General features: G+C 42.0%; 1 protein-coding gene across 8 annotated transcripts; it reads left to right on the top strand.

Annotated features, from left to right (window-relative positions):
• The first annotated feature begins 601 nt into the window (after positions 1-601).
• rnaset2 (ribonuclease T2) lies at positions 602-23889 on the top strand. Of its 8 annotated transcripts, XM_047029959.1 has the most exons (11): positions 611-980; positions 4867-4980; positions 5125-5179; positions 6786-6835; positions 7169-7226; positions 13715-13779; positions 16782-16895; positions 16991-17036; positions 17131-17169; positions 17512-17586; positions 23183-23889. In XM_047029959.1, exons 2-11 carry the CDS (start codon positions 4910-4912, stop codon positions 23369-23371), a joined length of 762 nt encoding a protein of 253 aa, XP_046885915.1. In that variant the 5' UTR covers positions 611-980; positions 4867-4909; the 3' UTR covers positions 23372-23889. The 8 variants fall into 8 exon arrangements, with proteins under 8 accessions (XP_046885917.1, XP_046885915.1, XP_046885922.1 ...); XM_047029960.1 differs by lacking the exon at positions 17131-17169 and having other exon boundaries at positions 661-980; XM_047029962.1 differs by lacking the exon at positions 4867-4980 and having other exon boundaries at positions 662-980.
• The last annotated feature ends 1057 nt before the right edge of the window (positions 23890-24946 follow it).

Here is a 24946-nt window from a genome sequence, read left to right as displayed (position 1 = left end):
ACATTTACCTTAAAACGGGAGCGTTCCATATTAGTGCGCACTCAAAATAACTAAAATGTTGCCGAAGAAAAAGACTGTCTACAAGTACTGGTGTGCAGCAATTTTTTGGTTAGCAAGCTAGACTAGCAACATTAGGTTAATTTTTGAGCAATAATATTGCACTGTCCCTTGCTATCAGTGCTAACTAGCTGGTCTAACTACTGAAACGTTGGACGGAAGCTCAGGTCTAGCCATTAGTTGTTTACTAGACATCCACTTTTAATTCGAGCTTCGTAGCCACGCAATTACATGACCTGGTCTTGGCTTCTTAAAACAACGTTTTCCACGGATGCACAATTAATGGAGATATCCAAATCAACATAAGCTAACCTTTCCGATCACTACTTTATCAAATTCACTGTCGTGTTCCACCCTTGAACCCGTACTTTATTGGCGATAAAGTACTGCCTCTCGTACCTTATTGCTTAAATAAAGTTAAGTAAGCAAACAGCGCTTGATCGGCCATGACTGACGTCAACGCAGCAAACCACGAGAAGCTGGAATGTCCGACTTCACAGAGCCGTTTTTAACTCCTCCCGACTGCAAGCGGCTACTCTCGCCGGTAGTTTCATGCAGCAGCTGTCCATGTCGAATGCACCTATTCTCTGGGACTGGCTCTGTTATGCAATAATCACGTGAACAGATCACGTGATTACCATTCCGTAGAATTCTCAGCACAGGCTTCGAACAGAAAAGGATTCCTTTTGATCGAATACGAAACTGACGGATTTAGGGAGTAGGCTATACACTTCAATCTGGCTATCCCAATTTAAACTAATTAATTGATAGATATCTCAGTGAAAACCTTCACGAATCGTTATTAGGGTTAAGGTTCGTCTGATTCTGATTAAGGGTAGCCTATATTTTCTTTTACTCGAGTGTTTGAAGCCCAAGGCAATACAAGCTGAAACCAAGCGTTTCCAACGAGCAATATAACAAAGGTAAGGTTTGTTTTCTTTCCTCATCCCTCTCTAACACACACACACACGTTTTATGAGTGAAACATATGCTCTATAGTTGGCCCTATAGTTTATCAGCTCACAGCGGGTAGGCTACATACCTACTATGGAAGCTTCCCATTTCCGCCAGTAAAAAAAATAAAGACAAAATAAGACAATTATGAGATACTACATCGAAATATTGAGATACTAACTTATGGTTATGAAATACTAAATCGAAATTGAGATAACTACTCTATCGAAATGATGAATTACCAAGTAGCCTACGCATGTAGCCTACTCCAGTATAGCGCTGAAAGTTGGAGGTTGAAAGTGGCGCAGATGCCAATTTCCCAAATCAGTAATAACAGGAACGTTGTTACAAACTCATCATGTCATGCCTCTTTCCAACCGTAGTGATTTAGACAACGTGCTACAAATACCCTTTTTTAAAGGTATAAACGTAAAGGATACTTCTTACAGCCCATGCACGTGCTTCAGTGAACTAAATTATTCTGACTTGTGAATATTCTATAGCGAATTGCCGTTACAAATAGCCTACGTCGTGACATTATAGATCTAAATTGTAGTGATGTTACGCTCGATACCGTGCTCGCGAAGCGGTATCGACCTTTCGAAACAATTGGTACCGATACAAACGTGTCGAGCGTGTCTTCAAATGGGCAAAAACCACGTGATCAGAGTAGGTGTCGAGCAGCTGAGACAAACGGCGTTTTATTCAAAAGCTTAAAAAGACATCAGAAATCACTAATATTCGTAGGTTAAAGAGAGGAGACATAGGCCTATTTACGGACGCTAGAGGGTTTTCACCGACGCGTCATCAGATCGGAAGTCGCCATCTTGGAGGCACTCCGCATCTCAACCAATCACTGGCACTGAAGTATATCCCGAACGTCGTCAAGGAAAATTTTGAATTATTGCCGTGTTTCAGGTTGTACAAATAGGATAGATCGAAACATATGGTATATTATCGACTTCCAAAAGTTAGTAAAAACCAGGGAAAGGAATGCCAGAGATTGTCAGAGGAAAGGAGGCGCTGGTGGTGGTTGGCAAAACTCAACCAAGATCTACGAGGGAAAAATCTGGACAACATACGGATTTGTTTGGCACATTTCTTGTCAGGTATTGTGAAATGTTTATTTCAGCGGCTCAAAACTAAGTTTCTTTTGTAATGATAATATTTTTAATAGTAATTAGTAAAAACAATTACTGCTTTTATTGTTTTTACTGTGCGCTTATTTCACTGTAAAGCTGACGTTGACAATATAATTCATATCAAACTACTGCATGTGTATGGGTTTGGCGAGAACCAGGTAGTTAACAATATCGAGATATCCAACTGAAGGCAGAATCACCGGGTCGTCACGGATCCAAGTAGATGGAGCTAACTGGTAGGGATCTGGGTCGCCAATAAATCCTAATTTCTCAAAATATCGAATCTTTTCTTGTGGTCCAAGTCCTTCCCTATATGCCTTTGAATCTTGGAAGCGTTTTGATGACCATTTCGGTCGTTTAGACATAGCTACAGTTGTACCAAAGAGTATAGAATATACGTTCTTTGGTTGTACTCCGTTCAGTTGTTTACACCGAGTGCCTCCATTATGGCCGCGCATCCGGGTTACCACCCAGAACGTGACGTTGGTGAAAACCCTCTATAGAATACATTCATTGACAGAGCCAGAGATACAGATAGATTGCTAGAGCTAGATAGACAGAGATAGATACGAGATCGTACACAAGCACATAGCCTACATATTTCTCTAGTTTTACCAGCCTTCAAATGTGGCCATCCCTTTCCCGGTTGCTAAAGCATGTTACAAAACCTTAACCGCTAGCTTACCTTAACCGCTAGCTTAGATTATCAAATAATAATGTATTCATTTAGCATATACTTCCACTGAAACAGGGTGAGCGGATGCGATCTCACTTTGTCTGAGTGAGAGGCTGCGCTCTTACCACGAAGCCATACTTAGTTGAACACATTGTGTAATTAATGTTTTAAGAACCTAAAAATAAATGTTATAAACGTAACGTAGTAAAGACGTTATGTTGTTTATAATACAACAAGATATATGATAACATATTTTTGACACTTGCAAATCGAAACATTTGTCACACAACCTTTATCAAGTTGTTAATGAGGATTGTGAGACTGACGTCTCGAGGACTTGACGTCACTTGATTCCTTCCTTCGCTCGATACAGTCGCCATACCATAAACTGACCAGCAGATGTCCCTATGGAAAAGATGTATCGAACGCTTCGAAAAAGCGATACTTTTTCGAGACAATTGTGTCAAACAGCTCGATGCTTCGGAAATCTTCGTTTCCCCCATCACTACTAAATTGTTCGTCAATTTATTTTAGGTATTAACATTATCATTTTATTTTTTAGGCACTATCTTTCTAGTGCGAAAGTGTATTCTTCAACAAGCTTCTCATACGGGAGCTTATCAATCCGCGGGGGGGGGGGGGGGGTGATGATAAAGCTTGCCTAGGTTCTTAGTTAAAAGTTAAATATAATAATATTCATAGTTACATACATTCGGCCAATATAACTATGAGTTCAACATAATGTATATATTACATACCTACAGCTCAAAACTATTTTTACTCGCATTACTTGTGAGCGGGCAGAATCCTTACACTCACATCAGTGAGTGAGACTTGAGAGCCCTAGATTTATTTTGCTCGCTAGTTAGCTCCTTGTCATGACGGAGCGCAGTTACAAGGAGTGACTGACGGCTATTATTAACCTCTAGAAATCTATATAAAAGTTTAGAATGTAAAGATGAAGTTTAATTGGTTTTGTAACATTGGATAGAACGGTAGACCGGACACTATCAGCTCACAGCAGGCAAGCCTACTGTACAGTAGGCAAATTAGCGAGCGTTGTGTAAAGAAATTAAAACGCATTGCACCATAACCAGTGTTTCCCACACATAGACTAATTTGTGGCGGTGCGCCACAGAATCAACACCGGCCGCCACATATTGCGTTTCGTGAAACATTTTTTTTATCGCTATTTAGGTTAAAACATGCAGCGTATTCTTTCAGCTGCATTTCCTTTCCCCTGCCCTCCCTCCGTCTCTCTGTCACTCATGCGTCTTTCTCACATATGCACAGTCACAACGTCAGCACACGTTAGCAACAATGCATACATACGCCGTTCTAGTAAGACCGACAGCTATATCAGCGAGCTTTCAGCATTAGTGCCGTAGCTAAAAGTCGAGGAAAGTTGAGGCTACTTTTTGCAAGGTACCTTACTCGAAGGTTCCCCTTCGTTCTTTTGGTGAGAAGTGGAGAAGTCTCAGGAGCTAGCTACTTACCCGGCGTCCTGGACCCGACCAGTTAAATAGTTGTTTAGCACTAGCGTGGCTACATGCATAATGCAGAAATGATATATTCGTTGTTGTTAATTTTGTAAAGGTTTGAATCCTTTTGGATTAATATTTAATGTAACAAATTATTAACAAATTAACTGTGTAACGAATTATTAACGAAGGAATTATTACAACTCTCCCCCCCCCCCCCCGGTCTGACAACCCCCACCCACCCCCCTTCCCGCCACAACTAGATTTCTAATCTGTGGGAAACACTGATAACGATTATTTAGACTTGCACAAATTCTTTCAAATATATTTTGAGGTAAGACGTACACAATTTTGGAAGCATATGAGACCAAAAGGGTCACAATTTCAAGCCATGCTGTAGTACAGTAGAAAATAGTATATTGCTAAATTCTTGAAACATGTTGCCATTTAATCTAGGCCAAACCAAATCCAACAATTTGCCTATATTTTGTGCCAAAGCAAGACTTGAGGCTACCCACATTTAAATGCTTTAATTGAACCTTGTAATCCTTTACAGACCCCCTCACTCTAACAGTGACCCTGTGTGTTTTGGTGTGAATATGAATCTGACACCTCTCCTCCTCTGTATTTGCTGCTGTTTTACAACCTCAGCCTATTTTTTCACATCTCCGTGAGTATAACCATTTGACCAGGCATAACATACCTGAGTTACTAGAGACCAATGTTAAGTCGTACAGAGAAGTGAGAGAGTTTGATTATGTTCAGTGGCTGATCACAGGAATGACATTGGACTTTTTGATTGTTTTTCCTCTAGACACGTGTGGACCAAGCTGATACTGACCCACCACTGGCCCAGCACCTTCTGCAGTGTATATGTTCCTTTATCTTACTTCCCATAACCATTAACCCATATCCATGATCATGTGATGGTCTGCTCATATGATTAACTATTAGGTCACATGACTAATTCTATCGATTTGTTGCAACAGGAGCTCACTTAAAGTACAAATGTTATCAGTGTTTCCTCTAGGATTTGTTTTAGCAGTGGGGGAAGGTCTGTCCGAACAACAACACCCCCCCAGCCCAGCCGCCAAAAGTTTTACAAATGAAACGGAACTGACACTTTGCTGCAACACAAACAAACATATTTATTCACCTCTATTCACACACAATGCCGCCATCTTCTTCTCCTCCTCTCTCCTCTCTTTCTGCGCTCTCTCCTGTTACATTGTTTTCTTCTGCTTCTCTCTGCACTTGCACTTCACTCTGGTCTTGTGCTTAACTCTGGTCTCCTCCTCTATCCACCACTTGCACTACTCCTGCCTGTCGGCTTTACCTGTCTAATATTTCATCAGGCAACCACTAATAACTTTGTAAAATGTTGTAGAAGCCACCACTAGTGTTTCCTCACGATAAAAAAATAAAGAATTGTGGGCATCTTAGTGGAAAAAAACTATGCAAATTAGCTAGGTAATGTGAACTTTAGGCTACCTGGTTATCTTCATCATCAAGCGTCTTCCTATTCTTAGAGAAATATTTTAACCAATTCTTCTGAAAAAGAAGTAATGAATAATAGCGTTATGATTCATAAACAAAGTTTACTGTGTTTCGGAGCAGGTTAATGTTGGGCTACTTAAATACTCCCCTTCCACTCATAAAGTATGTTCTAAATGGCACACATGCTGCCCATTAATAATTGACGTAACAACTTATTGTAAATAGTCAGTAGCCTAGCCTATCAATTAAGGTAGGCCACTCTAAAGCACGTGTACACTGTCTGCTTAATGATCTTGACATATAGGCTAGGCATTATGTAGCAAATAATAATAAACCCACTATTAATTACATTATCTTAATGCAGTGTAACTACTTCAGCATAATATTGCACCTAAAATACAAAAGTGAGCAAGGGCGTTCAGCAATCGCTATCGGTCAACAGCCACGTGCAATTTAGCTAACGGGTAAAGTATACAAACAACGAAAATCGCCAGTTAACTTCATTTAAATTAGCAGGAACTATAGACTAATACAATAGTAGGCTTCAATAAACTGACAACACAAGTTATACGATTTACAGTTCTCAAGGACGCACACATGCAATCTCAACTGGTTACCATCCGGACAACGGAAGTCTCTTTTCTTTCTCTCCCTTTTCCCCCAAGTGGCACGCGTGCCCGTCGTGGTGTGAAGCACGTGTCCGTGCTATTCTAAGACATGTACTCTAACAATTACTGCGGATAGACAGTCTTTTGTACAGCCCTATTTCTGATACCGTGGCGGCAAAATCTGGAGGAAACACTGATTATGGATGTATCTATGCTTTCTGAATCTACCAGACTGTGATTGGAGGATTTTACATTTTGCATTACTACAGGTGACTTTGCAATTACCTGTATACATTTGAGGCAAAGGACAGATATGATAATATATTGAGGTGCTATTGTGAGCTACTGTGATGATAATGTATATCCACAGATGGAGCATTGCCATCCCAATATCAGCTACTGGACTGTGCACGGCCTCTGGTAAGAGCAGCAAAACTAAACCATACTCGACCATATATAACCATACACAGCACAACTGTGATCTAACCAGCACCAGCCTTAGTCTACTGGCTAAGTCTTGTGTCAGCATCTCAGACATGATGTAGTGAGGTACATTCTGATATAGACAGACTTGGGGAATCGAGACTGCTGATCAGCATGGAATCAGTATGAAAGTGTTGAGTCAGACGGTCACCACTTGCCATTTTGGTTTTTATGCAATCTACAAACAAAGATCGTAAAGTTAGTCACATGATTTAAGTGAAGGAGACAAGTTGCCTAACATGTTTATACCCTTGTCTGTCTGTGTGCCAGGCCTGATAAAGGAATGGACTGTAACAATTCTTGGCACTTCAATGAGAGTCTTATTGAGGTACAGTCTGCCAGCTTGCAACGTCCCATAATCATCCTTCAGCAGGCAAACTGTGGACATAACTTTTAACGTTAACAATTTACATTACATTACATTTAGTCATTAAGAGACGCTCTTATCCAGAGCGACTTACAGTAAGTACATTCCCCCCGAGGCAAGTAGGGTGAAGTGCCTTGCCCAAGGACACAATGTAATTTGGCTTGGCGGGGAATCGATCCGGCAACCTTCTGATTACTAGTCCGACTCCCTCACCGCTCAGCCATCTAACTTCCTTATTTCCAATTTCCAATTTAACTTGAACATTTTGTTTTGTTGATCTTACTGAAACATTGAACTAGCCTGTTTGTGTGTATGTGCGTGTCTGTGCACCATAGACTGTTTATAAAGATGAACGTGTCTCCACTTCCTCCCACTGTAAAAGAATGAAGCCAAAATTGACCCACCCTCTATTTTGCGTATATATGGCACGCAAAATAGATGTCTAAACCCATGTCATAGATACGCAGAAGTATGAGACTGTGTTGGCGGAGCGGACCCCATGCCGACTGCCGAGTCTTCTGCCTCTTTGTTAGGCTGTCACTCATCATTCCCGCCTCTGAGTTGAAGCCACGCCCTATATGCAAAATAGGGGCCAAAAGTCTGAAACTGAAAAATAAATTGAAAATTGGTATTCAATTTTCTTTGAATACATGGTTTTATTTTTCAAGTTTTCGACCAAAACGTAAATTTTCTATGTCAAGCTTTAGTTTTTCGACTACAATTTTTTTTCTCGACAAAACATTTGGCCCTGATTTAGCTCCATACCAGATACTCATGACAACTTAAGCTCAAAGCACATATCATTGGTTAAGGGGTTACTGGGAGGGGGAAATAAATGTATCGTCAGCAACGGCAGCCATTGTTTTCCGAGGTGGAGCCAGAGCGGATACCATGGGAGATTGCCTACAGGTTTGAGATTTACAGCTTCAAATTGAAATCGGAGATGATATTATGAGTAAAGACAAGTTTCTTAATATGTGTTGTCAATATTGTCAATTAAAAGTCTAAACTTTTTACTTACAAAGAATTTGTTTGTGGGAATGATGCAAGTTTTTTCTGGAAATAATTACGTGTCCGGCTTGGCCGTTTGTGACAGGCAACTATGACGGTAGGCACTGTTTAGCTTCGATTTGAGCAGACTTTTTAAAAAACTTGGAAAAACAACATTAACTAGGGTAACAGTTTAGGTGTATGATTTTATATGAAAATTCATAAAATATTAATATGAATATCATATTTCAACAGCATATGGAATGTTCAGACTTTTGGCTCAGGCAGTAAAGGGCTAGCCATGTTGATTGACAGTTTGACAGTTTAACTTTTTATTACCAAACACATAACTCAATAGCCTACCAATAACCCAACAGTAGCATCACAATGTAACATCTATTCAGAGGTGGTGGTTCTCTGCTGTGTATCTGTCCCTAAACAGCTGGTTCAGGGTGGTTGATCAGGGCTTGGCAGGGACGGACTGGGAGTAAAAATAGGCCCTGGACTTTGATCCAGACCGGCCCATCAGAACCGGCCCCCGTATACGCCACTACAGCTGCCCTGCCATACATCCACATTGTGTTTGATGTGATGCTAGTTACGGATGTCCCGACTTAATGCGAGCCGTTTTTCAATTGGTAATACCTTGTCTAGTGAAGGTGATGTCTTTTTGTCTCTTAATTTTTCAGCCCCACCCTTAAGTTTCTTAGTCTGGTTTGCCAAATTATAAACATTTAAAGCTTTATTACTCATTTAAAAACTATTTGATAAATTAAATATAATAGCATCATAGAATGTAAAGTAAAGTAACAGCTAGCTGGCATTAGTTACTTGTAAAATGCATAGATAATGTTTAACAGTAAAATCTCAATTTAGCTTGCACCTAACATATTTGAGTGTGCTAACATTAGCAATAACGTCAGCTAGTTCGAGCTGTATGCATAGGCTAACCATTAAATTAGCAGCACATTTCCCGTACATTTCCCCACATTACCTAGCTAATTTGCAGCACAGTAGCTTGTTTCAAAGGGGGTTCCTTGTTTCAAAGGGTGTTCTTAATGAATTATGCAATATGAGTAGGCTAAATGCTTGAAAATATCACTAGAAGGGAAAACGGACCCACCTGCATCTGAAGCAAGCAAGCACACCCTACAATTTCCCCAGAAATTGTACCCTATCTAGTTATTATAACTATGATGATTTTTCAGTTGGCAATTTTTTGGTGCCCCCTCAGGACTTGGTGCCCTATGCACAGCACGTAGTGCGCTTTATGGGAGCGTCGGCACTGTTTGTCATGTTAGTGATCGTTACTTGGTTTGTCAATGTTTATAGTGTCGTTTATTCAGTACGACCGGCAGACACTTCTGGACATTAAGTTGTCACCTGGCAAAGATTATTTCACAAACTTAAATTGCACTTTCCGAAGTGCGAGCTCGGACTGCAGCTAGCCGTTGTTGTTCCGCCGCTCTGTTTATCTGCGAGACGGAAGAAGAAGAAACGAGGCCGGCGTGCTGGAGTTCTTGTTCGAACTCGGAAACGGTGCTTCAAACCTGCTTTTCCAACCATCTTACTTGCTAACGTGTTCAGTCCATCGACAACAAAATTGATGAACTTAACGCTCGTGTCAAATTCCAACGGGACATCAGGAACTGCTGTGTACTGGCGTTTGTCGAGACCTGGCTGTCTCCGGAAACGGTGCTTCAAACCTGCTTTTCCAACCATCTTACTTGCTAACGTTCAGTCCATCGACAACAAAATGGATTAACTTAATGCTCGTGTCAAATTCCAACGGGACATCAGGAACTGCTGTGTACTGGCGTTCCTCGAGACCTGGCTGTCTCTGGAGATCTCCGGGATTCTCCATATACCGCCAGGACGGAACAGCTGATTCAGGGAAGTGCAGGGGCGGAGGTGTCTGTGTTATAGTTAACTCTCTGTGGGCTACGGATGTAGCGGTACTAGCATCCCACTGCTCTACGGTCCTTGAGCTGCTAACTGTAAAAATCAGACCCTTCTCTCTGCCTCGGGAATTCACTGTGGTCGTCATGAGTGCAGTCTACATCCCGCCCCAGGCAGACAAGGCCGCTGCTTTGGATGAACTGTATGGGATTGTCAATGGTCTGGAAAATGTGCACCCAGAGGCAGCCTTCATTGTTGTTGGTGATTTCAACAGAGCCAACATGAAGATAGTCCTGCCCAAGTACTATCAGCACATTGACTTCTTCACACGTGGAGACCAGATCCTTGACAATTGTTATACAGCATTCAAGGGAAGTTACAAACCCCTCCCCCACCCTGCTTTTGGGAAGGCTGATCACACCTTCATTCTTTTCCTCCCCGCATATGAACAAAAGCTTAAACAGGTCAGACCGGTTGAGAGGTCAGTTCACCTATGGAGTGACGAGAGTGTGGCGACCCTCCAGGACTGCTTTGACACCACTGACTGGCTGATGTTCAAGGAGGCAGCAGAGGCATTAACGAATACACGGACACTGTTTCCAGCTACATCCAACACTCTATTGATGACGTCGTCCCCAAGAAGGTTGTCCGGTCTTTTCCAAATCAGAAGCCCTGGGTTGATGTCACGGTCCGGGCCAAGCTGAGAGCCTGCACTGTCGCCTTTAACTCTGGGGACCCTGATGAGTACAGAAAGGCCAGATACGACCTTCTGAAGGCCATCAAAGCTGCGAAAAGGGCTTATAGGACCAAGGTGGAGTCCAGCTACCATGGCTCTGACCCCAGGCGCATGTGGAGTGCACTTAAAGCCATTACAGACTACAAACGGAGAGGCTCCAGTGAGACCCAGTCCTCTGTCCCACTGCCAGACGAGCTGAATTCCTTCTACGCTCGCTTTAAGAGGGACAGTGACCCCCCTGCAGTGGAGCTACCTGAAAGCCTAGCCAGTGGTGTGCCTACACTAACCGCAGCCGAGGTGAGGCAGTGCTTCAAAAAGATCAACCCTCGCAAGGCACCTGGCCCAGTCGGCATATCAGGTAGGGCCCGCAGGGGCTGCGCTGACCAGCTAGCAGGGTTCTTCAGTGACATCTCCCTCAACCTGTCTGTACTCCCTACCTGCTTCAAGAGGACCACCATTATCCCTGTGCCCAAGAACACATGTTTGAACAACTATCACCCGATAGCACTGACCTCTGTCATCACAAAGTGCTTCAAGTGGCTAGTCGAATCATTCATCTGCTCCTCGCTGCCCCCCACCCTAAACCCTATGCAGTTTGCATAACGGTCCAACAGGTCTACAGACGATGCCATTGCTTTGACTATGCACACCTCTCTCCCACCTGGACAAAGGGAATACGTATGTGTGGATGCTGTTCATTGACTACAGCTCAGCATTCAACACCATCATCCCTCCAGACTGGTCTCTAAGCTTGTTGACCTGGGACTAAGCACCTCCCTCTGCAAATGGATCCCACTTCCTGACGGGGAGGCCAGAGGTGGTGAGTATCGGTGACCGCACCTGATCCGTACGGATCACCAACATAGGCACCCCCCAGGGCTGTATGCTCAGCCCTCTCCTGTTCTCTTTGTTCACTCACGACTGTGCGGCAGCGCACAACTCCAACATCCTTGCTAAGTTTGCTGACGACACAACCATCGTGGGCCTCAACTCTGACAGTGACGAGTCGGCCTACAGAGAGGACCCTGACATCATGGTGTCAGGTCAATAACCTCTCTCAACGTCAGCAAGACCAAGGAGATGATTGTGGACTATAGGAGGCGGAGCATGCACCCCTACTCATCAATGGATCTGAAGTGGAGAAGGTCAGCTGCTTCAAGTTCCTCGGGCAACGACCTCACCTTGTCTGTTCACACGGACAAGGTGGTCAAAGCAGCCCGTAAACGCCTCTTCTTCCTGAGGAGACTGAAGAAGTTTGGTATGGACTATCCATGGTCATCCACACTAACTTTTACAGTTGCACTATAGAGAGCATTCTGACTGGTTGCATCACTGTGTGGTATGGGAGCTGCACAGGCAGGGACCGCAAGGCCTTACGAAGTGTGGTCTGTTCTGCTGAGTTCATCATCGGCAGGAAGCTCCCAGCCCTACAGGACACCAACCACACACGTTGCCTCAGGAAAGCTGGCAGGATTCTAAGAGAGTTACCACCCATCCTTGCCTTATGGCACGTTGCCTTATGGCAAGCATACCGCAGCATCCAGTCGCGCACACGTAGACGTAGACTGAACAGTTTACATTTTACATTTAGTCATTTAGCAGACACTCTTATCCAGAGCGACTTACAGTAAGTACAGGGACATTAGGGCAAGTAGGGTGAAGTGCCTTGCCCAAGGACACAATGTAATTTGGCTTGGTGGGGAATCGATCCGGCAACCTCCTGATTCCTAGTCCGACTCCCTCACCGCTCAGCCATCTGAATCCCAGCCAGTTTCTACCCAAGGGCCATCAGGCTTCTGAATAGACATTGATATGGACATTGATTCACTTCACACTAGTCACTTTTAACACTGTCACTTTCAGCTACTGGTTGCACTATCAGTAACATTTCTCTAGTGTACCTCACTGTACTTCGCCATCAGGCTCCTGTAGGTCAGAGCATAGCCTACTGCACAGATTTTGATGACGTAAAGCATCTGCAATACATGTAATACAGCAATGGTTGATAGCCACTCAACTTAGAAACATAGGGAAATTAAAGTTCAATTCCAAATGGCTTAAAAAGAACAAGTATTCTTGGTTAAGGATGGTGCCTGAAAATGCTTATGACGCGAACTGCGTGTCGGAAGAATTTCAAACTTTGGACAAGTTGGGATCAGAGCGATGGAATTGCACGTGCAGAGCAAAACACACAGAGACTACTTAAAGGCACTCCAGCAGCCTGCAATTGTTAGTTTCTGCTCCACCATTTCCACCGCAAGCAACGATGTCAACGCTACAACGCTGGATGTTACGATCCAGAAATCCAGAGCCAACAATGCCATCTAACCTCTGAGCAATTATACACATTTAGTCAATGTTCTTAAACTCAACCAATAATTGTCCTTTTATTATACCGTTCATTTTGAACAGACATCAGTGTGTTTATTTGGTTTATTTGTATATTTCCATTGTAAGTTTGGTCTTAAATTTCATTTAGAAGTGGTATTAAAATGTCTTAAGTCTTAGATTTAACTTGTTTATACCTGTAGACACCCTGTTGAACAGACATCAGCGTGATAATAAAAACGACAGAAACCATCATTGGGGAAAATATACATAAAATATACATAATATACATATTTGATGTGCCCTTGGATTTTTTTGTTTGGCTTATGTCCCATCTGGTAATATGGAGGGGGCGGGACTTATGACCATAATACAGCCAGCCACCAGGGGGCAATCAATATGTTTTGGCTTCACTTTTGGGGAGCTGTCATGTTGTCCATCTTTATATACAGTCCATGGTTTGCACACACAGCCTGAGATTGGTTGTTTGTTCCAGGACCTACTCCCAGACATGATGAAAAGTTGGCCGGACCTGTTAAAACCATCCACTACTTCATTTTGGTATGTCCCACTACAGTGCAACAGTTACTGCTACTCCTATCACTTCCTGTTTCAGTCTGTTGCTAATTTCTTCCAAAAATCACTGTTCCAGGCTTATCCATCAGCCCAGATAGTTTAATTAGCGCAGGGCTTGAAATTGCGACCATTTTGATGGCATATGCTCCCGAAATTGTGTCCGTGCGACCTAAAAATATATGTGGGAGAATTTGTGCGAGTGTAGTGTTGCTTTCGTCAACGAAAATTAAATGTCGTTGTCAACAAACCTTGATCAAGTCACGAAAACGACACAAGACTCAACTTGTGCTGGTGATGTGACGATGACTATAATTAAATCATGTATAATGCAATGTCGTTGACTAATAAAAACGAGACAATGTAGTTTACAAAATAAAAACAAGACAAAATGTTACAACGTTATTTCGTCTTGTTTAGTTGCGTTATTATTAGCTAACTCATGAGGCTGTGCTTAATGTGTCTCATTTTTACGTTAGCTTTAGACGTTAGCTTTAAACGTTAGCTACTGGAGCTGAAACCGAGAGTCTGTGACAAACGTGTGTGACTAGCGTGTGTTTGTGAAAGAGTGTAAAGTGGGTTTCCATGTGTGGCTAGTGTGTGTAGCTACTGTGTGTGTGTGTGCGCGTGTGTATTTGTTTGTATGAGAGAGTGTATGAGATGAGAGTGTATGACTAAGCATCCCTTGTTGGCCAAATACTGTAGCTAGTTTTGTAATTCACATAGCAATCAAACTGAACTGAATTTGGCATCAACAACATGACTTCGAATACCTTATTCTAGACCAATAGGCCTACATTAAACAAATGGTTTTAGCATTAACGTGTCTCTCGAGACTACTGCTTAGACTACTTCTGTTTTGATTAAAAAGAGACTAAAGTCAGTTTTAAATCAGTTTTCGTCGACTAAAACTAGACGAAAATATTCATGGATAAGTCTGACTAAAATAAGACTAAAATGCTCAGACTTTTAATCGACTGAAACTTGACTAGACTAAAGAGTATGAACGTGACTAAAACTAATAAAACTAAAATGACAGCTTGACACAAGGACTAGACTAAAACAAAAATTAAAACAGGCCGCCAAAAACAACACTATGCGAGTGCAAATAATCGTAAAGGTGCAACCTGTTTTCGTTTCTTTACAAAAACGCTCGCTAATTTGTCAACTACACGGTGTGTGTATATAGTGATCGGTCCACTGATCTATCCAACGTTACATAACCATGACCTTATCTTTACGTTATCAACTTTAATGCAGATCAGTGTTTATATATTTTTTTTCCAGGGGGGGGCGGTAGACCAAAACATTTTCTCCCATTCATTTTCAATGTAAGTCACGGGACAGGCCCTGCAAGGCAGTAGGTGTGTTCAACTTCATGCAGCGCCAGCTGCAGCTGGCTGACTTGAATCAGTGAATGCTGGTTAGACCGAGGCTAAGTCACTGTATGCCATCAAAGTACCGTGAGATCGATTCGAGAACTGCCGGCTGTGTAGCCGAGCGCATTTTCTCGAGAGCAACTGCACGGGTTCTAATGACACACACAGCTATTTCATGATTTGCCGGACTCACTCACAACAACTTTGACGCGTGTTTTGTATTTATTCTGATACCTTCAGCTTTGCCAATGCTCAAATCAGGTTCAAACAGTACAATTGAATTAAATATTTGTCTTTATTGACAGACTGCAATAGCCTACTTTTGTTGCGGAAAGTGTTTTGGTTTGCCTCTTCACTAAAGGCCGAAATATGCTTCTGCGTCTCCGTTTACGGATGGGCGGGCGCACGGATACGGACGTATAGGTTCTCCGTAGGCTGTGGGTGCTGAAAACAATTCACCGCCAGAAGAGTAGGTGGCGCAACGTTTTTTTGTTTTGACGTCGTTGAGTGTTTATTTACCTAGGTTACCGAAAAGTCTGAGCAAATTTACAAATTAGCTGTTCCATCAATAAAATACGCAAATTTTCAGCAACTACACTGCCCATTTCTCATCACATTTTAATTCAGATTCTGATTTACATGTACCGTTTAGCTGTAATATGAATTGTAAAAACTTTACAAGCAATGGTGGTCAAAGGATTCTGTTCGTCCTGCTATCACGGCAACCCCGCCCCTACCCCTGATGCAGGCGGTACTTAATACTGACCAATCACAGCCAAGGGGGTCTCCGTAGCTCTCCGTAGCTACGACGGAGAGTTACAAAATTAAGGAGGTGCACGTCAAGCTCTCCGAGGCTCTACGAGGGCTGACGGAAACCTCGTAGAGGGCGTTCCACGGAGATGAGGGCGTTCCCATGTGTCCGTTTTTTGAAAAACGCAGAAGCATATATCGGCCTTAACGGAAAGACTAAGTTTAGTTGAGTTCTGGTTGTATTATCAATCTGCAGATTAGAGTTTAATATAGCCCAATACATAAAATGAAAAATTTCTGTGCACTGGTTTGTGCAAGTTCTAATAAAAAAACAATTAAATTTGCAACTATGTAGTTCATCAATGATAAAGTTAGCAAACAGCGCCTGAGCCGTTTTTAACACCTCCCCGACTGTAAGCGGCAACTCTCGCCAGTCATTTCATGCAGCCGCAGCCGATGTCGAACACAGCTAATGGTAGGGGAAACACTGCAGATTTGTGTTTGGTTAATATTAGCCATCAGTCATTCCTTGTCACTGCTCTCCGTTGTCATGTGACAAGGACCTAACATCGCGCAAAATAATACTACAATATACACATTTTAGTTGTTGTGCTCCTTAATATTCAGTGGGTGCTCCTTAATATTCAGTGGGTGCTCCTAGATTTTCTAAGTTGGGAGAACCAGTGCCACCAAGTAAAAAGGTTCATTTCAAGCCCTGCAGTGGTAGTAGTGCATCTGATGGCAGATCAAGAGGTTGCAGGTTCAAATCCCCCTGTACAGTAAGTCGCTTTGGATAAAGTGTCTCCTATAGAAACACATTATAATTATTAGGTCTTAAAGATGTTGTGTGCTTTTTGATAGGAAGTATGAGTGGAACAAGCATGGGACATGTGCGGCCAGGGCACAGTCCCTGAACAGTCAGCACAAGTACTTCAGCAAAGCTTTGGAGCTCTACCACAAGCTGGACCTAGATGGGTGAGACATGTGGTTAACCTGACTCACACAAGAGGCTCTGCCATTTGGTTACTCATTAGTTAGACTGTTACTCATCAGATGTAATTATGTTTCAGAGTTCTGAGAAAATTCAATATTGTTCCCTCTAAGGAATACTACTCGGTAATTACCTTTCTTTTCTTTTTTTAACCCTAACTACTTCACATTTGTACGTCTCTTACATTAACACATAATAAGACAGATTCTCCTCAGGCAGAATGAGCAGCTGAGGTGGACCTGTGTGGACTCACTTAAGGTTCAGCACCATTTTCAGGGCTGGGTAGAATAATTTTTTCAAAACTGAAACCCCATTCTATACAGAACACTGGCTTATTTTGTGATTATGTTTTAGTTCAACTTTACTCTAAAGGTGTAGTAGTGTGGTGTGAAGTTACTTCATTATGTTTAAAGTCAATGAATGGTGAGGGTAGAGTGTTATAAAGGTTAAAAGAAGAAACGGAGTGCTCACAGACTATATATGCGAGTAAGGGAAGGTGACAGTTGCTTAGCATAATTCTTTGAGTAATGAATGTATTGTTGCTATAATCGGCTTAATGTATCGTTTGCAATGCTTTTATCTGTTTGTTTCTGTTTGTAGTTTGATGACATTGAGGGAGCCATATTGAAGTTCTACCAAGTGCAACCAAAGATCCAGTGTGTTCAGCCTGGGAAGGTACAATTGAATTAAATCAAACTTTATGTATATTGCGCATTTCATACCAGAAGGCAACACAATGTGCTTCACAGAGGGGAAAGGGGGGGGGGATACAAACACTTAAGTTTGACAAAAACAAAAAATTCCAGAGGGAAGCAAACAATCAGCTCACCCATTTGGGCAAATATAGGAGAATTGTAAATATGTATTCCCTGACCTCCCTGAAATGAGACAATTGAGCGCTCTCCTGGAGAATATGAGGTACCAACATGTTACAAAGCTCACACATAGCATGAATGAATACTATATCATAGAAAACATGGCATGTTATAAAAACAAGAACAAGTTAATAGACAAATACATTTTTAAATGTATGGTAGTATATACACATGGTGTGTATGTGTATTAAGAGTATATACACATTACAAAACACTAAGCATTTTAAAGCAACCTACTGCAACCCTCTACAATGGTAGTAAGTCACTCGCATATGCAACCAAATTTCACGTTAGGCAACTTAAAAGTGTCTTTAATTGGCCAATGAATAGTAAATTGTTAGATTTCACTTGCCTGTGACTGAGTTAGAGGCAAATATTAAGTTTAGAGCAGATTTCAATGACGCACCATTGCTTGACTGCGAGTTAACATGATTCATGATTCAGATCATGATCTGCTATGACAACAGACGTACAATTAGTTATTTTCCTGCTGCTCAATAATGAATAACGGAGATGACCAAAGTAACGTAAAGTCACTAGATTTGTCGCTAAATAAGATTTTTTGTTGCTAGGGAAGGTAAAACACTACACTGCCTCTGTCGCTTTTCTCTCACAAAGATTTACTTGCTTTTACGTCACTCGTCACAAACAAAGGATGGATGCAAAAAAGCTACAATTCCAGTCTAAACGGAAAACGCTTAATAGTTATTTTTGTTTTCTACACAATTTAGGATTACTGTTTCTTGTTGGTGGCAAAGCCGCGAAGTGGCGAAGCCACCTTAAGTGTTTCTACCTTTTCTTATTGGTGGGCAAGCGGCAAAGCCACTTAACAGTGTGTTTACACTGTAGCGATGCGAATCGCTTGCCTTCCCACAGTACGCCACGTTCGGGGGGCGTATCAAACAGATTAATGTAGAATTGTAGTTCTCTAAAGTCACTGTTGTAGTTGTCATGGCCAAGTGTGCAGACTTGGGTTTATGTACTCGTGACATTGATCAAAATACGACTTTTTTACGTGTAAAAACGTTTTATTTTATTACTCAAAGTCTCTGCTAATCTGTCGATACGACCAGGGAGTTCCAGCCGGGCTACTACTGTAACTAGCTAGTTACCAGAACAAAGTTACGTAATGTGACGAGAGACTGAATTTGAAAGTACAAAAAACCCACCAGGAGCATCGACAACGTCGGCATGCACCAGGCCTCATTCTTTTTATTTATGTCTTAGCATCGCTAACCACAATGCACCATGCAAGTGATTCGCCTGGCTCCATTGAAAATGAATGGAAAACATGTTGTCGCACGCATCGCGTCGCTGCAGTGTATACGCACTGGTGTTACTACCTTTTCTTATTATTATTGGTGGCCAAGCCGCGAAGCCACTTAAGTGTTTCTACCTTTTTAGGGGGGATGGATTCACACCAAACTTGGTATAGAAACTAAGCACCCTGTTCTAAGTGTAACGGGTGTGAACCTGTGAAACTCACTCCTCAGGTATGTAATGGGCTACCCACGTCAACGAATAGCTAGCTTTTCTTTGGCGTAGCTGGTAGTGGTTGCGCTTGGCAAGTCAGAGGTTGTGCGTTCGAGCCCAGCGAGTGGCGAACAACGCCTTGTAGTGACGGAGCGTGGCAGCGTCCGTTACACACCGTAACATTGGTGCCGTGACCCGGATTCACAAGGTTAGCACTAGCTAACCGCCGGAGTGAATTTAAGAGGGGTGAATGTAACGGGTGTGAACCTGTGAAACTCACTTCTCAGGTATGTAATGGACTACCCGCGTCAACGAATAGCTAGATTTTCTTTGGCGTAGCTGGTAGTGGTCGCGCTTGGTAAGTCAGAGGTCGTGCGTTCGAGCCCAGCGAGTGGCGAACGACGCCTTGTAGTGACGGAGCGTGGCCACGTCCGTTACTTACCGTCACATAAGGATGTCTAAAATGTTTTCTGGGTCATATGACTGCTTGGCCACCCCATTGCTGCTTGCAGCTATATTTCCTCCGTAAGTAGGGAACCTATTGTTATTGTTAGTTTTATTATTGGGTGTGCTTTGCCTTCGGCAAGGGCACAACCATTGTTATCTCACATATATATTTATTAGGGTTCCTCCGTCAGGAAGGAACCTATTGTTATTGATGGTATTCTTATTATTAGGTTCCTCCGGTAGGAGGGAACTTATTGTTATTGTTGGTATTCTTATTCTTATTATTTTTCTTCTCCTTGCGCCCCAATATCTCAAAAAGTCCCTTGTCATAAATTTTCTAATTTGGCACATTGATACTACATCCAAGTGGGTACCCCCACACCAAACTTGTGCCATATCGGACCATAGGGGGCGCCACAGGCCACGCCCAAAAGTCAGATTTTCTAAGTGATTAGATTTCCACCCCATTGCTCCAATTCTTCTGAAACTTGGTGTGCATGCCTCATTTTTCATGAGGAACAAAAAAGCCTCAAGGACCCATAAGGTCCGCCATTATGGATTTTCCTGTACAGTGATAATTTTGGAAAACCTTCAAAATTCCTCTTCTCTTGAACCAAAGGTCTAATTGACTTGACATTGGGTACAGATATGTATCACTGACGTATTTGGAAATGTTACTTAAGGCAATTGAATGAAGTACAAAATGGCTGAAAGGGGTGTATTTATGTAAATGTCCACATTGCCTCAATATGTTTGTGTCACTAAATCAAATGTATTTTTGAAGGATGCTTCAAACCTAATAGGCTTTAAAGTCTCTGAAGTACCATGCAAAGTTTTACCTTGATATGTCAAATTATGACTGAATTACAGCTGTTTGAACTTGGACCAAATCTAACAATGCTCGCCATTGGAGAAACAGCTTTTTTTTTATTATCCAGTTATTGAACTTTGTGTATTCCATGCCTGGGAATTGCTCAATTGGCTGAGATGTTGTGCCGGTAAGCAAAGGGTTGTAGGTTCAAAACCAGTCAGAGGCATAGTTTTTTATTTTTTATTCTGACAAAACGGTTACTAGTCTTCCAATAAATCCTCCGGTTATAAACATAGCAATGCGTGTTTATTTGAGCCCATCACAACACTCCAATCGTCTGTTTAGCGAGACTGTGTAAACCACTGCAAAACAAGACAGGTTCACCACAGTAGCTAGCTACTGGAGGTCAGATGGCTGAGCTGTTAGGGAGTCGGGCTATTAATCAGAAGGTTGTTGGTTCGATTCCCGCCCGTGCCAAAGGACGTTGTGTCCTTGGGCAAGGCACTTCATCCTACTTGCCTCGGGGAGAATATCCCTGTACTTACTGTAAGTCTCTCTGGATAAGAGCGTCTGCTAAAATGACTAAATGTACTTGTAGTCTACGCATGGTAGAGATAACGCTAATGGTTATCTCTAATGAAGTAAATTGATTGTTCAGGTGGATCCCTTGTCTGTTGCACAAATTAATTTCAGTAACCTAAGCCAGGACACATCCTCACTGATGCTAGGCATGATTTGAAACGATCCCTTCAATGACAAGTTATGGCACTCCAAACAACCTTTTATAAAAACTATAAGTAAGTTATTCTTTACAGCAGCAACCCAGTCATCCTGTTGTCCCATTTTCATAGGAAATTTATAAGCAGTTTCAACTTTGGCTGAATCTAACAACGCTTATCACAGGAGAAACAGCTTACTTTTTAATACAGTAACTGAACATGACAATATTCAACACTGAGAATAGCTCAATGGGCTGGGATGGTGACCTGTAAAATATAAGGTCGTAGATTGGAATCCAGCCATTATCTTTTGGCCTGTCATCATTTTGATTATCTGTTAAGTTCAATAGGATGACATCATTCTGAAGTCCCACAAACAATTTCACCTTGCTATGTCAAAATATGATTGAATTGGATCAGTTTCAACGTTGGCTGAATCTAACAACGCTCACCACAGGAGAAACAGCTTACTTTTTTGAACAGTTACTGAACATGACACTACTCCACACTGATAATAGCTCAATGGGCTGGGATGGTGACCTGTAAAGTATAAAGTATTAGGTTGGAATCCAGCCACACTGTTTGAGTCTGTCTTAAATTTGAAAATATGTTTAGTTAAACAGGATGACATCGTTTTGAAGCACCATGCTCAATTTCACCTTGATATGTCAAAAGATCATTGAATTACAGATGTTTAAACTTTCACCGACTCGAACAATCCACGCTGAAGAAGAAACGTCTTTCTTTTTTTATACAGAAACTAACCAGAATTTCTCAGCCTTGCGGGTAGCTCAATGGGTTGAAACATTGTCCTGCAAAGTGCAACGTCACAGGTTCGAATCCAGGCAGTCTTTGGCCTGACATAATTTTGATTACTTGTTTAGTTAAACAGGCAGACATCCTTCTGAAATACCATGTGCAATTTCATGCAATTTCACCTTGAAATGTCAACCGTTTCTTAACCTTTGTCCCAAAGCTGACAAAAAACTAATACTCATATTACGCAGTCGGAGCACAGCTAGATAATCAGCGTCAGCACCCTTGGGTACCCAGCATGCAGTGCGACATGTCAAAAAACCGCAAAGACTGGAAAATACTTTGGTTACAAAAGCCGTGCCAGCATTTGTTGTGTTCGTTCAGTTAGATGTTTGTAATGTTATTGTTGGTTAGTTAATATAATCTTGTTAGTCACCCTGATTGTGCATGTTGTGTAGTTTAATGTGACCAGAGAGTCGGCTGCTAACCTGTCACAGGCCATTCTCGCAAGGAGTTGAATATGAGCTCTGCCCCAGCTCAGTTGCCCACATGACTATTGTTATTGTGCATTGACTGAGAGTCTGGAAAGAGATCAATTCAAGAAGAGTTTCAATATTCTATGGAAAGTTAATAATGAACCCTTACTAATCATAAAATCTCAGCGGTTGGTGTGTAGCAGAGAGGCTAGAGACACTGACTTGTAACCTTATGCTCATGAGTTCAAATCCCCGTTCAGCCTATTGTTGTTGGCCAAACATGAAGTAGTATTGCTCTCTTGTTGTCCAACTCTCGATCTTCTACAGTGTACATGTTTATAATATTTTGCCATTTGCGGAGGAACCCGCATCGCTGCTTGCAGCTATATTTGGTGGCCAAGTCGCGAAGCGGCGAAGCCACTGAAGTGTTTCTACCTTTTCTTATTAGGGGCCAAGCAGCGAAGCTGCAAGGCACCTATTGTTATTGTTAGTATTATTATTAGGGTCCAAGAAGCGAAGCTGCGAGTTTTAAATATATTTCTGATACAGAAATATCAGTTGTAAAATGTCAGTAATTTTTTTTTGAAAAAGACCCATCTGTAACCGACACAGGCACACAATTTCCCCAGAAATTGTATCCTCTCTAGTTTATCATATGCCACACTGAATTGTATACTCTGACATATGTTTTGTGTGATTTTTCATCTCTCACAGGGCAGCCAGACCCAGGTCCTAGGACAGATTGAGATCTGCTTTAACCCAGAGTTCCAGCTGGAGAACTGTGAAAAAATTGAAGTTGACATGGCAATTTTGGGTAACAGCCCTAAGGCTGCAGGCTTCAGTGTATGCGATCATACAATGCCTGTGTACTATCCACCACTGAAGCGCAGAACTGATGTCTAACATGGTAGTCAGGTCAGTCATCTTTAGAATGAGGTAAAGTGCCTTGTCTATGCTTGGTGAAAGGGTTTGCCGGGTAACACTGTCATGACCCAGTAATCAGCCGAGTCTGAGAAGAAAACTTTGTACAACCTATTACAGTTTGATTTATATTGACTTACTGTTACATTATCCTAATTACCGGCAACACTAGTTTTGTAGGTTACGTCATTGGTTCAGTCATACATGAAAAGATTATTATGATGTGACACATTTGTTGATTTTGATTTCTGTCTGGGGATTTTGTCTTTAAAAGTGCACTTTTATTTTAAGATTATTCATTTTTAAGACATATTGTGTGTCTAGACACTACTGCTATTAAATGAGTTGATTGGTGTGTTATGAATGTTGAACCATGTTTAGCCACTAGGAGGAAGCACACCTCTAAGGCAGGGCCTACCACAGGCAGACTATGTTATACTCGATCTGTGTGATTGACTTAATTGTCCAATAATAAAGTTCTTTATTAAAGAAAAAAAAAAGTATTTATATGGATCCCCGCTGAAGAAATGGTTTTCCTGGATTAATGCTCTAACGTCTGCTTTTTCTTAGTGGGCAGATGGGAATGTCAATACTTAAGGGTCTTTGGAAGATGCTCTGGATAGCGTACCGTAGTAGCCAATACCGATAACTATGGTACTCCTTTCGATGTACATTTTATTGGGGCAGCTGTGTATTTTGGTCCCATATAGGCCTAAGTCATGGTCATTCTTTTTTTTTTTGCAGATCATGAAAGTGCAGACCGTAAACTTTCGAGTGTTGTTAAAATTATTTGAAAAAGATACAAATATTTGAATGGTAGTAGCCTACCCCTTATATAGTGAGAATTACTTTGAAATATTAACTCCACCCACAACCATATGGACATTGGTGTTGCAACTGCGCTAGCTGATGCTTTATGAATGAGGTGAAGTTACTTTCATATTGGAGAGAGAGAGAGATGGCGCCGACAATGGCAGCCGCGGTAGCTCGGTGTGCTCCGTTTTGTCTTGTTTTGTCTGTTAATTCAGTGTTCTGCCAAGATTCCAGGGGTTCTCTAACAAGAGAAGCACTTCTTAACATCAGGACTACAACTTCTGTGGATTTATTTCCCACTTTTCTGCTTCCAGCGGCAGATTTAGTGGGAATTATAGTCAAAGCCACCCTCGGCTTTGTCCTAGCAGCGAGGAATCGCAGGAGAAGTAAACGGGCCGGTGCTTTGGTGCGACTTTGTCGGCACGGAGTGCGCACAGCGTTACCGGGGATATTTCTCTCCAACGTTCGTTCGCTGAGCAACAAACTGGACGAACTTCAGCTACTGGTGCGGAAAAACAGAGACTTTCGTTCATCTTCCGTTTTGTGCTTTACGGAAACATGGCTGAATGAAATGATCCCAGACTCTGCACTACAGTTAGCAGGTTTCAAACTGCTGAGAGCGGATCGTGACTCCCTGCTTTCTGGCAAAACGAAAGGCGGTGGTATTTGTTATTTTTTATTAACAGTGGCTGGTGTGAAGATGTGACAGTGATTCTGCAGCATTGTTCTCCTGATCTGGATTTT

This window comes from Hypomesus transpacificus, chromosome 11 (genome assembly GCF_021917145.1).
Source record: "Hypomesus transpacificus isolate Combined female chromosome 11, fHypTra1, whole genome shotgun sequence".
NCBI classification, from domain to species: domain Eukaryota; kingdom Metazoa; phylum Chordata; class Actinopteri; order Osmeriformes; family Osmeridae; genus Hypomesus; species Hypomesus transpacificus.
The sequence above is the reverse complement of the archived record's forward strand: the minus strand, read 5'-3'. Positions and strand labels throughout refer to the sequence as shown.

Coding starts and splice junctions, on each gene's coding strand:
- rnaset2 (XM_047029959.1), top strand. CDS start 4,910: ATGAATCTGACACCTCTCCTCCTCTGTATTTGCTGCTGTTTTACAACC. Junction 4,981..5,124: donor GCCTATTTTTTCACATCTCC/GTGAGTATAACC, acceptor TTTTTCCTCTAG/ACACGTGTGGACCAAGCTGA. Junction 17,170..17,511: donor CCTGTGTGGACTCACTTAAG/GTTCAGCACCAT, acceptor TTCTGTTTGTAG/TTTGATGACATTGAGGGAGC.